This window comes from Tenrec ecaudatus, chromosome X, assembly GCF_050624435.1.
Source record: "Tenrec ecaudatus isolate mTenEca1 chromosome X, mTenEca1.hap1, whole genome shotgun sequence".
In the NCBI taxonomy this organism is placed as follows: domain Eukaryota; kingdom Metazoa; phylum Chordata; class Mammalia; order Afrosoricida; family Tenrecidae; genus Tenrec; species Tenrec ecaudatus.
The window spans coordinates 165333705-165346676 of NC_134548.1; the positions used below are offsets into that span (position 1 = coordinate 165333705).

The 12972-nt window shown below is 50.2% G+C and overlaps 1 protein-coding gene across 1 annotated transcript; it reads left to right on the forward strand.

The window, feature by feature from the left end:
• The first annotated feature begins 3868 nt into the window (after window positions 1-3868).
• On the forward strand, window positions 3869-5634 carry PRRG3 (proline rich and Gla domain 3). Its single transcript, XM_075538498.1, is given in 3 exon segments — window positions 3869-3872; window positions 4292-4551; window positions 4694-5634. Coding segments are annotated over 3 exon segments (792 nt in total). The 3' UTR covers window positions 5222-5634.
• The last annotated feature ends 7338 nt before the right edge of the window (window positions 5635-12972 follow it).

A 12972-nucleotide genomic window follows, 5' to 3' on the forward strand; every position in this document is an offset into this window, starting at 1 on the left:
ACAGAAATTAACAAACTGTGAAGCTATTGCTTCCTGGCATAACAATTCAGGTTACTCCTTTGCCATCTCAAAAAACCATCCCCATAGCCTTCTGCTTTGATTTTAACTGGCCCCGAAACTCCCTTTGAAAGCCACTAGTTCCCTTACATCTGTTTGCTAAAGGCACCCAAATGAGACTCAGACAAGCATTTGAATATTACTGGAGAACTCAACTGTAACTAGCACTGATCTAAGGCAAGTTTACATAGAGTTTTACAAATAAACTGTTGTGTAGATGAACGGGAAGCCTAGCAGCAATACCGCTTTACTTGGCAGGTGGCTTCCAGTGAGTTCCTGTGTGCGACAGAAGGCAACGCTTATACTCACCATCTTCGGGTTGGAGCCCATTGTTGCAGTCACTGGGTCAATCCTCTCCCTCACTGCTGCGCTACTTCACCAACCATGATGCCCTTCTCTGGGGACTGGCCTATCCAGATAACATGTCCTAAGTCCATGAAATGAAGTCCTTCATAAAAGGTTGAAGAGCCAGGATGCCACTCTGAGGACTAAGGTGCTCCTGACCCAAGCCACTAACCTTGCTTTCAAGGAGCATTCTGGCTGTACTTCTTCCAAGACAAAGTGATTTGTTCTTTTGACAGACTATGGCACTTTCAATGTGCATCATTTCTTCTTTGTCTACACTTGTCAATGTCCAACTTTCACGTACATATGAGGAAATTAAAAATACCATGGCTTGGGCCAGGAGCACCTAAATCCGCAAAGTAACACTCTGGCTCTGCAATCCTCTGGAGACGTCTCACGCAGCAGATGTACTCACTGCAGTGCTTCCTTTGACCTCTTGACTGCTGCTTCCACGAGCATTGACTGGATCCAAGCCAGACAAAATCCTTGACAACTTCCATCTTTCTCCATTTATCATGATGTTCCCCTATTGGTGCAGTTGTGAGGAATTTGTACTCTTTATATTGAAGGTTCAAATCCTTGATCCTCATCAGTTAGCGCTTCAAGTCCTCCTCATTTTCAGCCAGCAAGGTTGTGTCATCTGCATATCGCCCGTTGTTAATAAACCTCTCTCCAATCCTGATGCTGTGTTCTTCATAGAGACCAACCTCTCTCATTATTTGTTCAGCATATAGATTAAAGAAATATAGTTAGAAGATACAACTCTGATGCACACCTTTATTGATTTTAAACTATGTAGGATTCCCCTGTTGTGTTCCCACAACTGCCTCTTGATCCCTGTGTTCAGTTTCTGCATGAGCACAATGAACTGTTCTGAAATTCCCATTCTTCTCAATCTCCTTGGGTAAGCAAACCCAGATCCCTGGATAAAGTGCCCAGATGTGCCTCAGTCCAGCAAGCCTCAACCTGAATGCACTCGGCTCTACTTCTATCGGTCAGAAATCCAAGTTCCCCAACTACATACCCCAAGGCACCCTGCTCGCTCCACAAGTCAGCCACCTGCACAAAAGTGCTCAGCTTTACTTGGATCCATGGCTTCGGAAGTCACCACTCACTCATGCTCTGGCTTCTGATTCTGCTAATGCTCCTCTGATGTTATAGGTCTTTTCTGGATCCAGGAGGTTCACTGTGCAGGGATCTTGGATCCCAAGGATGTAGAGGACATAGCTTGTTATGATTCACACAGTGGAATACCTTTGTGTAGAAAAGAACACAACAAACAAACATTTTTCTGGGATTCTCTGCTTTCAGCCAAGATCCATCTGGAATCAACAATGATATCCTTGTTCCACATACTCTTCTGAATCCAACTTGGTTTTTTGGAGTTTTCTGTTGATGTACTGCTGCAACCATTTTGTAATTATCAGTAGCAAAATTTTTACATGCAGGTGATAATATTGAAATTGTTCAAATAATTTCTATATTGCCTTGGTCATCTTTCTTTGGAGTGGACACAAATATGGCTCTCTTGCAGTTATTTGGCCAGCTGTCTTACCAGTTTCTTAGCATAGACAAGTGCGTGATTCCAATGCTTCATCAATTTGTTGAGACATGTCACGTGGCCTTCCATCAATTCCTGTAGTCTTGTTTATCACGAATGCTTTTCATTGCAACTTGAATTTCTTCCATCAGTACCATTGATTCTTAATCCTAACCCCTTGAAGTGGTTGAATACTGATCGATTCTTTTTGTTGCAATGACTGTATTTTTAAATCTTCTTTTGATTATTCCTGAATAATTCAGTAATTTTCTCATGGAACCCTTCGATATTACAACTGGAAGCTTGACTTTTTTCTTCAATTCTTTCAGCTTGAGATCTGCTCAGTTTTCTAACTCCATGTCTTTGCATGATTCATTGTAATACTTTCCCCTATCTTCTTAAGCTTCCCTTTGAAATTTTCGGCTCAGTTCTTTTATTCCAGCTGGCAAAGTCCACATATACAGTAAACTTTTATTTTTTTGGGAAAATGCATTTGCAATCACTCGATCATTATTCTTGCAAAATTCTATCACTCAACACCCATCTTCATTTCTATCACAATGACTCTTTTGCAAGGGCTGATTCTTCCTCTTTGTTTTGAGTATATGTTCGATCAATTTCTCACTGAAGAAGTTGGTAGAAATCTTCAGGTTCTTCAACATTGTTTTAATGGCTGGTGTGCTCCTCTGAATAATAGTTGTATACACTAGTCCTGTTTGTGTGCATATACGTAACCCAATGCACTGTCATCAAATTGATTTTGACCAATACCCAATGCACTGCCTTTGAGTTGATTCCGACGGAAGATTTCCGATGCTTTCATCTTTTTTTTTTTTCGTGATCCAAGTGAATTTAATGAGAGTTAAAAGAAGCTTCAGGTTTTACGCGGCACCCATAGGATTCCTTTGACCATGCGGCCTGACAGAGACTGCCCCAGGTCACGCAAGGATCTCTATCCTCCCAAGAAGACGACCAGACCACCAAGCAAGATCCCAAGGCTTTCATCTTGATGGGAGCAGATAGCTTCAACTGTCTCTCGAGGACTGGCACATGGATTTGAACCTTTGACCTGGTGGTTAACAGTCCAAGACAGTCCTGTGGTGCCGTCATGGTGGTTTCTGAGGCAGAAATCCGTTACAGGAGCAGGTAGCCTCACCTTTTTCCCTGTGAGTGTTTGGTGGGTGGGCCCGAGCTGTGAAGTCCAGCAGTAGCATCCCAGCTGACCCCGCAGTGCCACAGGGCTCCTTTGCATGCAAGTAGGTGCTAGCCGATCCTGGTTAGCATTGTCCGTCTTTCAAGATAAGTCTTGAAATGTTCTTTTTGACGATGAATACAACATCTTTTAAAAATTTTTAATTGGTCATTCCTGCCAGAGTGACCAACATAATGGTCTGACTCAAAATGGCCAGTACCAGTCCACTTCAGTTTAGTCACGCCTAGGATCTCGATCTTTATGAAGCAATCCCATTTCATTGTCAACAATTGGCAACTCTCTTAGCCTTATACTTCCTACATTCCAGGTCCTGATCATCGGGGGCTGAGTGCTGCTGTCATTTCTTCCAATCAAAGGTCCTGGAAGCTTTCCTCTGCCTACTTGGAGGACAGCCTGGCTGCCCTAGGGGCTCATCTCCTGGCACTCTATCTGATAATGCTTTGCTGTGACTCGGGAGATGTGAGGGGTGTTCCCTCAGAATCCTGGGAAAATATATCAAAGATAAGGACAGCTAAAACCGGGAAGACCTTTAGGAGATAGAGCGACACAGTGGCTACAGCAATGAGTTCAACTTAACAACCACTGTGAGAAGGTGATACATAGGGTCGCTATGAGTTGGAAACAGCTTGATGGCACTGAATAACAATCCCTCCCAACGGGATGCCTTCTCTCCAGTCTGTCTTATTCTGAAGGTTCAGCTGAAACTGTTCACCATGGGTAACGCTGCTTGTGTTTGAAATGCAGGTGCCACCACTTCCAGCATCATAGAAACATGACAGGAACCAGAATATGGCAAATTGGTAGTAGACCAGTGGTGGACTTTGGGATTTATCCTGGTATTTTTCTGTGATTCAAATGGATTGTACATTTTACTAAGGGTTCTGTATGGTCAGGTATGGGAAGAGGCCTATGGGGGAGGGGTGATTCCATGAATCTCTGCACTGGGCGACAATAATGCCCCCTATGTCAATGACCTCATGCCCTCTGTAATCCTTCTTCATTCGGTCTCAGGGATGAGTCTGGTTCAAGAGAGACCAGGCCATCTTTGTCCCGCACCTCAGTGCACTCTCCAATGTTTCTGGAGACCAAGGATGCCGCCTTTGTCTGAAAGTAACCTTTTCCTTCTGCTGGCGAAGACATCCTGGAGGAGGAGTGCCTGGCAGGCATCTGTAGTTCAGAGGACTTTGGGGAACCATCTCACAACGAGCGGCTGGCATCTATCAACCTGGAGATGGGTGCTAGGAGCTCTCCCGAGGAGGAGTTCTGGACTCTGCTGAATGGGAAGCAGAGAAATGCCCTTACCTTCCCATCTACTGCACTCCAGTGGTTCTCCTCATTTGAGAGCATTGCTCTTTGCCCTGTGGGACTCTCCCGGAGGACAGCCAGCTGTGGAAGGGTGGGCAGCAGCCTCTGGTCTTGCGGAACCTGACAAGACTTGCTGAGGGTCTCTGAAGTCTGCCTCAGGCATGAGGGCTGGAAGAGTCTCCTTTTATGTCCATCTGCTCCTGGTGCCGCTGACGCTTGCTTTTCTTTTCCAGATGGATTTCTGGAAGGGGTACCCAAACGCAGTCTACCCGGTGCGGGACCCTCGGTAGCGCTCAAGCATCATGTATGTGATGGTGCCCCTTCTGGGGGTCGCGCTGCTGATCGTCATCGCCTTATTCATCATCTGGAGGTGCCAACTGCAGAAGGCCACCCGCCATCACCCCTCCTACTCCCAGAACCGGTACCTTGCCAGTCGCACGGGGCATAGTCTCCCCTGGGTCATGGTGTACCGCGGCACTGTGCATGGCCCGACTGATTCCTCCGGGCACCGGGGGGCAGGGAGCCACCCACAGGTGGTGCTGGGGCCCAATCGTGGGGCCAGGGCCACAGTTCGGCTTGAGAGCACCCTCTACCTCCCCGAGATCTCTCTTTCCAGACTGGCCAGCGCCACGCCACCCCCTTCCTATGAGGAGGTGATGGCTCCCCAGGAAAACAGCGGTGAGGAGGCCGGTGTCTCTTACAGTGACCCGCCCCCAAAATACGAGGAGATCGTGGCCGCCCACCCGAGATCACATACGTAGTGGCATGGGGCCTCCTTCATGTGTCCCCCATTTTCTTTTCCCATTTTTTTAAGATGGTGCCACCACTAAACAGCCTTAGCCTCCTTGCCCTGCCAGGGGCTGACTTCTCTCACACCAAAGGAATCACCCCTAGATTGTGGTCCACATGTCCCAGTGGCAGGGCCCAGGAGAGAGGCGAGTCCCCCAGTGCCCCTGGTCCCCCATAGTCCTGCACTTTCTGTCCTGGCTGGCTTTGTGAGGACAAGCACACGGACTGGGCAAAAACAAAACCAAAACAAAAAAAATTAAGGAACACAACAAAATCTGGACCGTTCAAAGGCTCCCACCCAACACCCAGCTCCCTGCTGCGACCAGGGCCTGGGGAACAGGGGAACACCTAGTTACCTGGAGGCAGGAGTGTGGAGGGGGAGGACCGGGGGCTGGCTGGCTGAACTTCGTCCTCCACAGTGACTGGGGGTTTTGCTCTGGGGAAAACCCCTGCGCTAGTCTGCAGTCATTTGGCCTAAGCTTTTCCCGTGCTCGCAATGGACACAATTTGTCCGAGAGCTGGGTTCGAAGTGTTCCACTAGGCAGCCTCATTGGCCTGGAAGATCTCTCAGGCCATGAGCTCTGCCTCCTCAGTCCTGTGCTCTCTATCTTTGAACTTGGAGAATACGTCCCTTCCATACATCTGTGCATTGATTGTGCCCAACCAGGGAGGAGACCATAAAATGTCCTTTTTTTTCCTTCTTTTTTCCTTGTGGAGAGGTCAGGGGAGCCCATGATCTGGGGCTGGTCTGTTTTGAGTAACTGGGAGAGAAGAGGCATAGACACTGTCAACGTCACTCCCATCTTCTTGGTGCTTTAAAGAAACGTAGCACATTTTGATGGGGCCTCAAGTGTGCTCAGCCTGGAGCACAGCAGTTTAGAGAATGTAGACTCCACGAACTGTTCCCTTTTGAATGTAAGCCCTGCCTTTAAGACCCCAGATGAGTTTTGAAGATCCTGGGGGCTCTTCCATGAGACAAGTTCAAAGTCAGGGGGCTTGGGTTGCTATCCCAGGGAGGCCATCGGTGTGGACGACCTGGACCTGTGGCTAGAGATCTCCTTCTCCCCACCTCAGAGGCCCATGAGAAGAGTTTTCTAGAAATATGTAGGTTCTAACTGAGGCACCCCCTAGGACTTGAAGGAAGTTAGGGGGTCCTAAGCTCATACTGGCGGAACCGCGGAAGCCTGCTTGTGACCTGGGATAGTTAAACTCAAGGTGCCTGTTCTCAGTTGGCAGAGAGCTAGGCCTAGGCCCCACTGACCACAGCCAATAGGAAGATGCCAAGCAAAGCCTACCACCTTGGGCTTTCTGTGGAACCCTTTCCCATCGAGTGCCTGGCTAGCTGGGGACTGGGTGGAGATGGAGGAGAACAGACCTTTGTCCTTCCTGGGAGCCCCGAGACAGTGTCTTCAGGCCCTGGTGTGGTCCTGGGGCACCCGAGCCTCTTACTCTTCAAGCGGGATTGAGGCGTCGGTCTGTGGATGCTGAGCAGCATGCTGTAGGAACAGGGCTGTGCAGGCAGGACACGATGGCATGACCCCCTGGAGAGACTCCTCAGACTGTCACTTGTTGAAAACCAAAACCTTCTGAAGAGTTCCTCAAAGCAAGAACCTCCCCTGAGTCCCTGCCCTGGGCCTCTCACCTCGGGACTCCCACAGGAAAGCACCAGAGAAGGAGGCGTGGGCGTCGGGCCGGCATGAAGACCCCCAGGCACTGGCTGAGGTCTGGCTCGGGTGTACACTCTCGCTCACAGCTGAGGAGCCGAGCTTGGATCTCTGCCTGACAAGCCACGAGCGTCCATTTCAGGAAACAAACACACCCTCCCCACTGCATGCTACTAATACTAATCAGTGTAATTAACTCATTTCAAAGTACTGTAATCAGACTGCCTGGGATGCCAGGCAGACCCCATTCACTGGAAACCCACTAATTCAGAACGTCCAGCATATTGCCACGTGAGAGCATCCACAGTTATCTGTGAGTCTGGCCGAGTGGAAATATTTTCAGTGTAGTCCATTGTCAGGCCCTTTGGTGTACGAGGATTCCAGTTTTTCCATGAGTCCCTTTTGTGCCCTGTGGGACTGGCCACTCCCATTGTTCGCCCCCAACAGCCCAGCCTTCAGGGGAGTTCTCTTCCCTTGTGCAGGCGCAGGCAGTGGGCAGTGATCAGTGCCTTTCCTGCTCCCTCCCTCTGGGGCCAAGCGAGAGCTCAGGCATCCAGGACTGAGACAAACCTTCCAACTGCATGCCCCCTGATCCATTGTCCCTTACACCAGCCCCTGTTCCAGGCCTGTGTCCCCCCAGCCCCGCTGCTTTTCCCACTGCTGTTGTGATCTTGTGACAGTGGCAACCCTGGCGTGTGTAAGTGAACCTGTAGGAATGTTGACTGTGAAATTGATTTGTTTTTGTGCCACTTTCAACTGTGTCCCTGTCCCTGTGGTGACCCACGCCAGCTGGGTCATCTGCAAACTCAACAGTCTGGCAGGATCTCCCAGTGGGTTACGTGATAGGCTGCTTACCGGGAAGTTGGTGGATCGTACCCCACAACTGCTGTGAGGGAGAAAGCCGAGACTGAGCCTCTGTTAGAATGTACAGCCTTGCAGCCTCTCGGGAGCAGCTCTGCCCTGTCCTGTCTGGTCGTTGTAAGTTGAGATCAACTCGAATGCAATAGGTTTACTTTCTTTCATTTTAGGGGCCTACAAACCAACTTGCATTCGAATTCTCATTCTTCTGAAGACTGTTGAGTTTTGTTGTTGAATTTTTGTCTCTTTTTGTCCAAGAAAATGACTAACAATAATAAAGACCAATGGCATTCATTTGTGTCCTGACTGCGTCCATCTAGGCTCATGATTCATGCCCACCCATGGCTTTCAGGAGGCCTGGAGGCTTGGCAGGGCCTAGTCTGTTCCTTTGTTTCTAAAAGTCAAGCTGTGGCTATGGAATCAGCCCAAACCAGTTGAGGAGCAGAAAACAGAGATGTCCTGGGTCTTGTAGTTGTCCCCGGAGTATAAGAGGATCTCTGGACCCATCCCCCTGGGATGATGTAAGATCTGTCACAGTCATGTGAACAACGTTGCTGTCACCAGATCCCTGGGGGCTAACAGAGCCTCTACAATAGGAGGACGACCTGCTGGGGTTCAGGGCTGAGGGTAAAAGGAGACTTTCTCTTGGGTCCCATAGAGGTTGTTCCCTGGCTCTGCTTTCTGAATTCATTGGGCCATGCTGGGCCAGCCCCTCCATAGAGGAAGTGGGTCCTGATCCCCAAGGGATCCCCAGCTGTTGGCATGAAGCCACAGGACAGGCTGACCCAGCCGCCAGCAGTGAACATGATCTGCCTTGGAAATGGCAAAGCTCCAGCACTGAGGAGGCCTTGGTGACTCGAACATGTGGGGCCTCCTTTGTTTAGTCAGTGTGGAAACAGGATGGCACTGACAGTAGCCACAGCCTTGCCACCACCCTGGGACATCGACTGCATGCCATCCAAAAGGAACCCCTAGCACACAGACTTAGTTCTGTTCAGAACATTCTAGGCAATGACTCAGGGCACCTGACTAGCCCATATTGAGAAGCTAATGCATGGTGGCTGCTCCTTTGAGCCTCCCTTTCTTAATCCCAGTGGCTGCACCATAAATCTAAGGCAAGGGAGTTTGGGGGAGGAGGTGGGCAAGTCAAGGTCAAGGACTTGAGTGGGTAATGGTGGGGGCGGGGGAATCCTACGGCCCACTGGGACAGAAGGAATCAAGGGCGGGGCTTTGGTAGGTGGGACCTCTCTTCTCACATTTCCGTGACCGACCCCTTCCCCCTCACATCTCGCACCAACACCACCCTCCAAAGGAGCTGGCATGGCGAGTTCATGGAAAGGTAATGGGTGGTACTTATAGATCATCGTAACCAGCACTTAATGAGCAAGTATAGTATGCCCGGCCCTGCGCCTGCACAGCAGGGGACATCTTCCTCAGCCAGCTCTCCAGCCTAAGTAGCTGAAGCACGTGGTCTGGAAGAGCTTGCCAGGGGATGGGACTTGTGGCTTCTCTGAGGGGCCTGGTGGCCCTATCAAAGCAGTCTGAGTCAGTTTCTTTCCTGCCAACAGCTACACCTGGCCCATGGCACCATGAGACAACATACATCTGCTGGTTTAATCCCCCCAGTGTGTGGCCACCCCAGGAAACTCACACAGAATTGAAATAGGTTCACAGGCCTGACCAATCAGAAGGACATTGTTGACTCGGGCAAGTGATGCTTTGTTTCCGTTGGGCAGCAGAGAGTGGGAGCTGAGAGAAGGAAGATAGGGGAGGGGGAGGAATGAGGACAGAAGCAGCTGAGGTCTTTGCAGCGTGGAACACCCAGTACTGGCCAAGAGGTGAAAATGCTGTGAGGTGCCAAAGAGAAACACCCAGGCGCGGGGGAGCCGGGCTGAGGGCCCGGGCCACCACAGAAATTGCTGATAGAGTTGGCGATGCATACTGGCTGGTCCCAGGGGAGGGGCTGGCCTTGCTCAGGATGTGGATACCTCATCTTTTGTATCCACTGGGGAAGGCCTTGGGGAGCGTGTGAAAGTCCCACCGGCGCGTGTGCTTCCAACTCTGGACCAGAAATGAACTTAAATGCTTTCCATTCAGTGGTCCCTTAGCCTCCTTTTCCATGTAGGATCATTGAGGCACAAAGAGACAAAGTCAACTGCTAAAAATTGGGAAGCCAAGACCCAAACCCTGATAGGGGTAGGGGCAGTTAAGGTGTGAGCCTGGGCTCTCAACAGTGCTCCCCCCTGAGTGCTTCCTACTGGATGGTATAACTCTTCTGTGCTCCTTCAGGAAGTGGAGAAATGGGGTTTCATATGTTTTCCAGAACTCTGGAGCCAGCTCCCCTCTCCACCCTCCTCTTGGTCAAGCAAGGTCCTGGGCTACTACTCACAATGTCTTGAGTCTAGCTGCCACTGAGCTGCTCATTGACCTGGTCTGCCCCAGCCCTTTCTGAGTCCCTCTTGTTCTATATGTACACTGGGGTCTTGGCCTCACGACCCATGCCATTGCTTCTTGTCTGAAAACCACACCACTTCTGAGGGCAGCCTGTCTCACCTCAGTCTTCTGCTCTCTCCTCCCCACTTCCCTGGCCTTTGATGCCTGTCTCTTGACTTTGACCCAGGCATGGGGACCCCTTGTGAGTACATATATTCCCACCGGAGGAGACACTTTACCCAACGGCCACCCTGATGGCCAGGAAGTAGACCCTTGCCCACCCAAACCTGGACACAGGAATAAAGTGCAGTAGCTTCACCTAGACCCCTCGGGGTACCTGGTCTGCTGCCTAAGGTAATCGGTCATCTTTGCAACTCGTCTGCCCCCCAAGTGTTCAGGCAACCTCCTCCGGGGAGAGGTGACTTCTTCGGGTGCGGCCAGAAAGTGTCCTGGTGTTACCAGTGACTAGGCCTTGCCAATCAGGTCCCTTCAAGAGTGACAGAGGCCAGTGAATGTGGTGGAGTTAAAGGCATGGCCCCTCTAAAGACCAGCCTATGGATTTCCCTCTCCTCCATTCTTTCATTTGTGTCCACTAGAAGGGACATTGACTTCAGACAGGACCCTCCTGGTTTCTACTCCCAGTAAGGCAATGCAAGACTAGACACTGTGGCCTCCTGCTGGTAGCCCTGTCCCCAGGGGGGCAGGCCCTCATTGCCCCCAGCGTCTAGCTGTCTGTCCTTCTGCCTCTTTAAGGATAGTCCCCATCCCCTTCCCTCTGCACAGGTGTCCTCAGTACAAGCTACTTCCAGGAGGAAGAAGGAGGATGTCCTCAGGTGCTCAGATCTGAGTTTGCTGTCAAAGGCTGACTTGTAGCTTGGGTTCAGGGCTCCCAGTGGTTCTGTACCTTCTTTCAGAATTTTAGGTTTGAATGCCATCTGACATGGGATTCCAGTGATCAAGACAGGCTTTGACGGTTAAGTGGGGCTGGAGGCTTCCTAGAAGCTCAGACAACCCCCGACACACCTTCCTGGAGCCATGAAACATGACAGACCTAAGATGTCCCCACCACTCCATGTGAAATGGGACAGCTGAGGTCCGGAAGTAGGCAGCAGCTTGCCCCTGGACCTGGGCTTCTGTCACCTTCCGTTGCTGCCAGGCAATCTGAGCAGAGACAGGTGGTTCTGTAGGCTCCGGGGAGGCGGGCAGGAAGGTGGATGAGTAGAGAGGAATGGACTCAAGAACTGCGGGCAACCAGACAGACAGACAGCAGGCAGCAGGCAGAGTTGGACACCTGTTTTGTGGACTCTCAGCAGCCTCTACATTTTAGCAAAAGCATGGATGCAATTAACTGGGTTTGTTTGGTCCCCAGCAGAGGCTGTGAGCTCCCTGCCCCTTTAGGGGGGAAGAGGATACGTTTTCTTTGGAGACGCTGAGCTTCAGGGGAGGGAGTGCTTTTGCCTCAATTTCTTTCTTTTAATAAAACAGCTCCTATTTTAATAAAGATCCAAGCCCTCCAGCAGACAGTTCACAGGAAAGAAATGCAGAAGGTCGATAAACATATGAAAATGACTCAGGTTTATTCATAATTAAAGCCGTATAAATTAGAGCAACAATCCAATAGGTATCGGCTTTCGCCCATCTTAATGATGCCTCTGAGAAAGTTTCAGAATGTCTCCTGCTGATGAGTCTAGGAGCTGATGCCAGTGCCTTAGGTGGAGAGCAAATGTTTGGAGAATGATGAGGGCAATGAATGTACAAATGTGCTTGACACAATTGATGTACGTATGGATTGTGATAAGAGTTGTATGAGCCCCTTATAAAATGATTTAAAGAGAAGAAGAAGCCAGCACTTGGCTTCCCTATGCCCGGACCCCACCGGGGGGCAGCTTCTTTGACTGGGACACATGGTGACCCGGTGCCCAGCGGGGTTTCACCGGCGGCCTTGCTGAAAATTGCCCAGTCTTTCACCCACACACACACTGTTGTTGTCCGGGGCTCTCCAGTACATTCCAATCCCTAACAAACAACTCTATCGACAGAGTCGGACTGATCCACAGGGTGTCTTAGGCAGAAATCCCTGCGAGAGCCGATTGCCAGGTCTTTGTTCCATGGAACTACAGACTACATACTTTGAAGTCATATAATGTATATCTTAAAACCAAATGAATGCCTGTGGCTCTTGCGTCCTTCCCTCTCGGTTGCCCCTCAAAGCAAACCCACTGCCATTGGTAAATTCCAACTCCTAGCGAGTCCAGATAGGGTTTCTGAGATTTTACAACTTTATGGAAGCAGGCAGCCTCATTTTTCTCACGTCAAAAGGCTGTTGGGTTTGAACCCATCACCTTGAGCTTAGGAGTCCAGCCCTTAGCCCGCAGAGCCACCAGGGCTACTTTATGGGGGCCTTAGAGCGCCTGGGGGATCTTAGGCAAGTTGCTTGTGTTTTCAGAACAGGAGCTCGGAAAGGAATTGCACAGGTGAAGCTAGCGGGTCTCAAAGAACTGAGAGAGGTCTGCTCTGATGTCGGTTGATGTCCAAGACTCAGTGTTTGCTCAGAAAGAAAGTACCAGAAGAGTTCAGACCATATGATCTCATTCCTAAAAATAACACACATATACGGAGACCGGTCTCGCACTGGGGTCTTGTGGCTCTGGGCCCCCTGTGGCACCTTGAACAGAGTCCACTTCAGGAAGGCAGATCACACTGTCCCCTTCTATACCCCCATCCCTCTGGGTCGTGGATAAAGCCTTCCTCAAGCTGCTAGGTGTTTC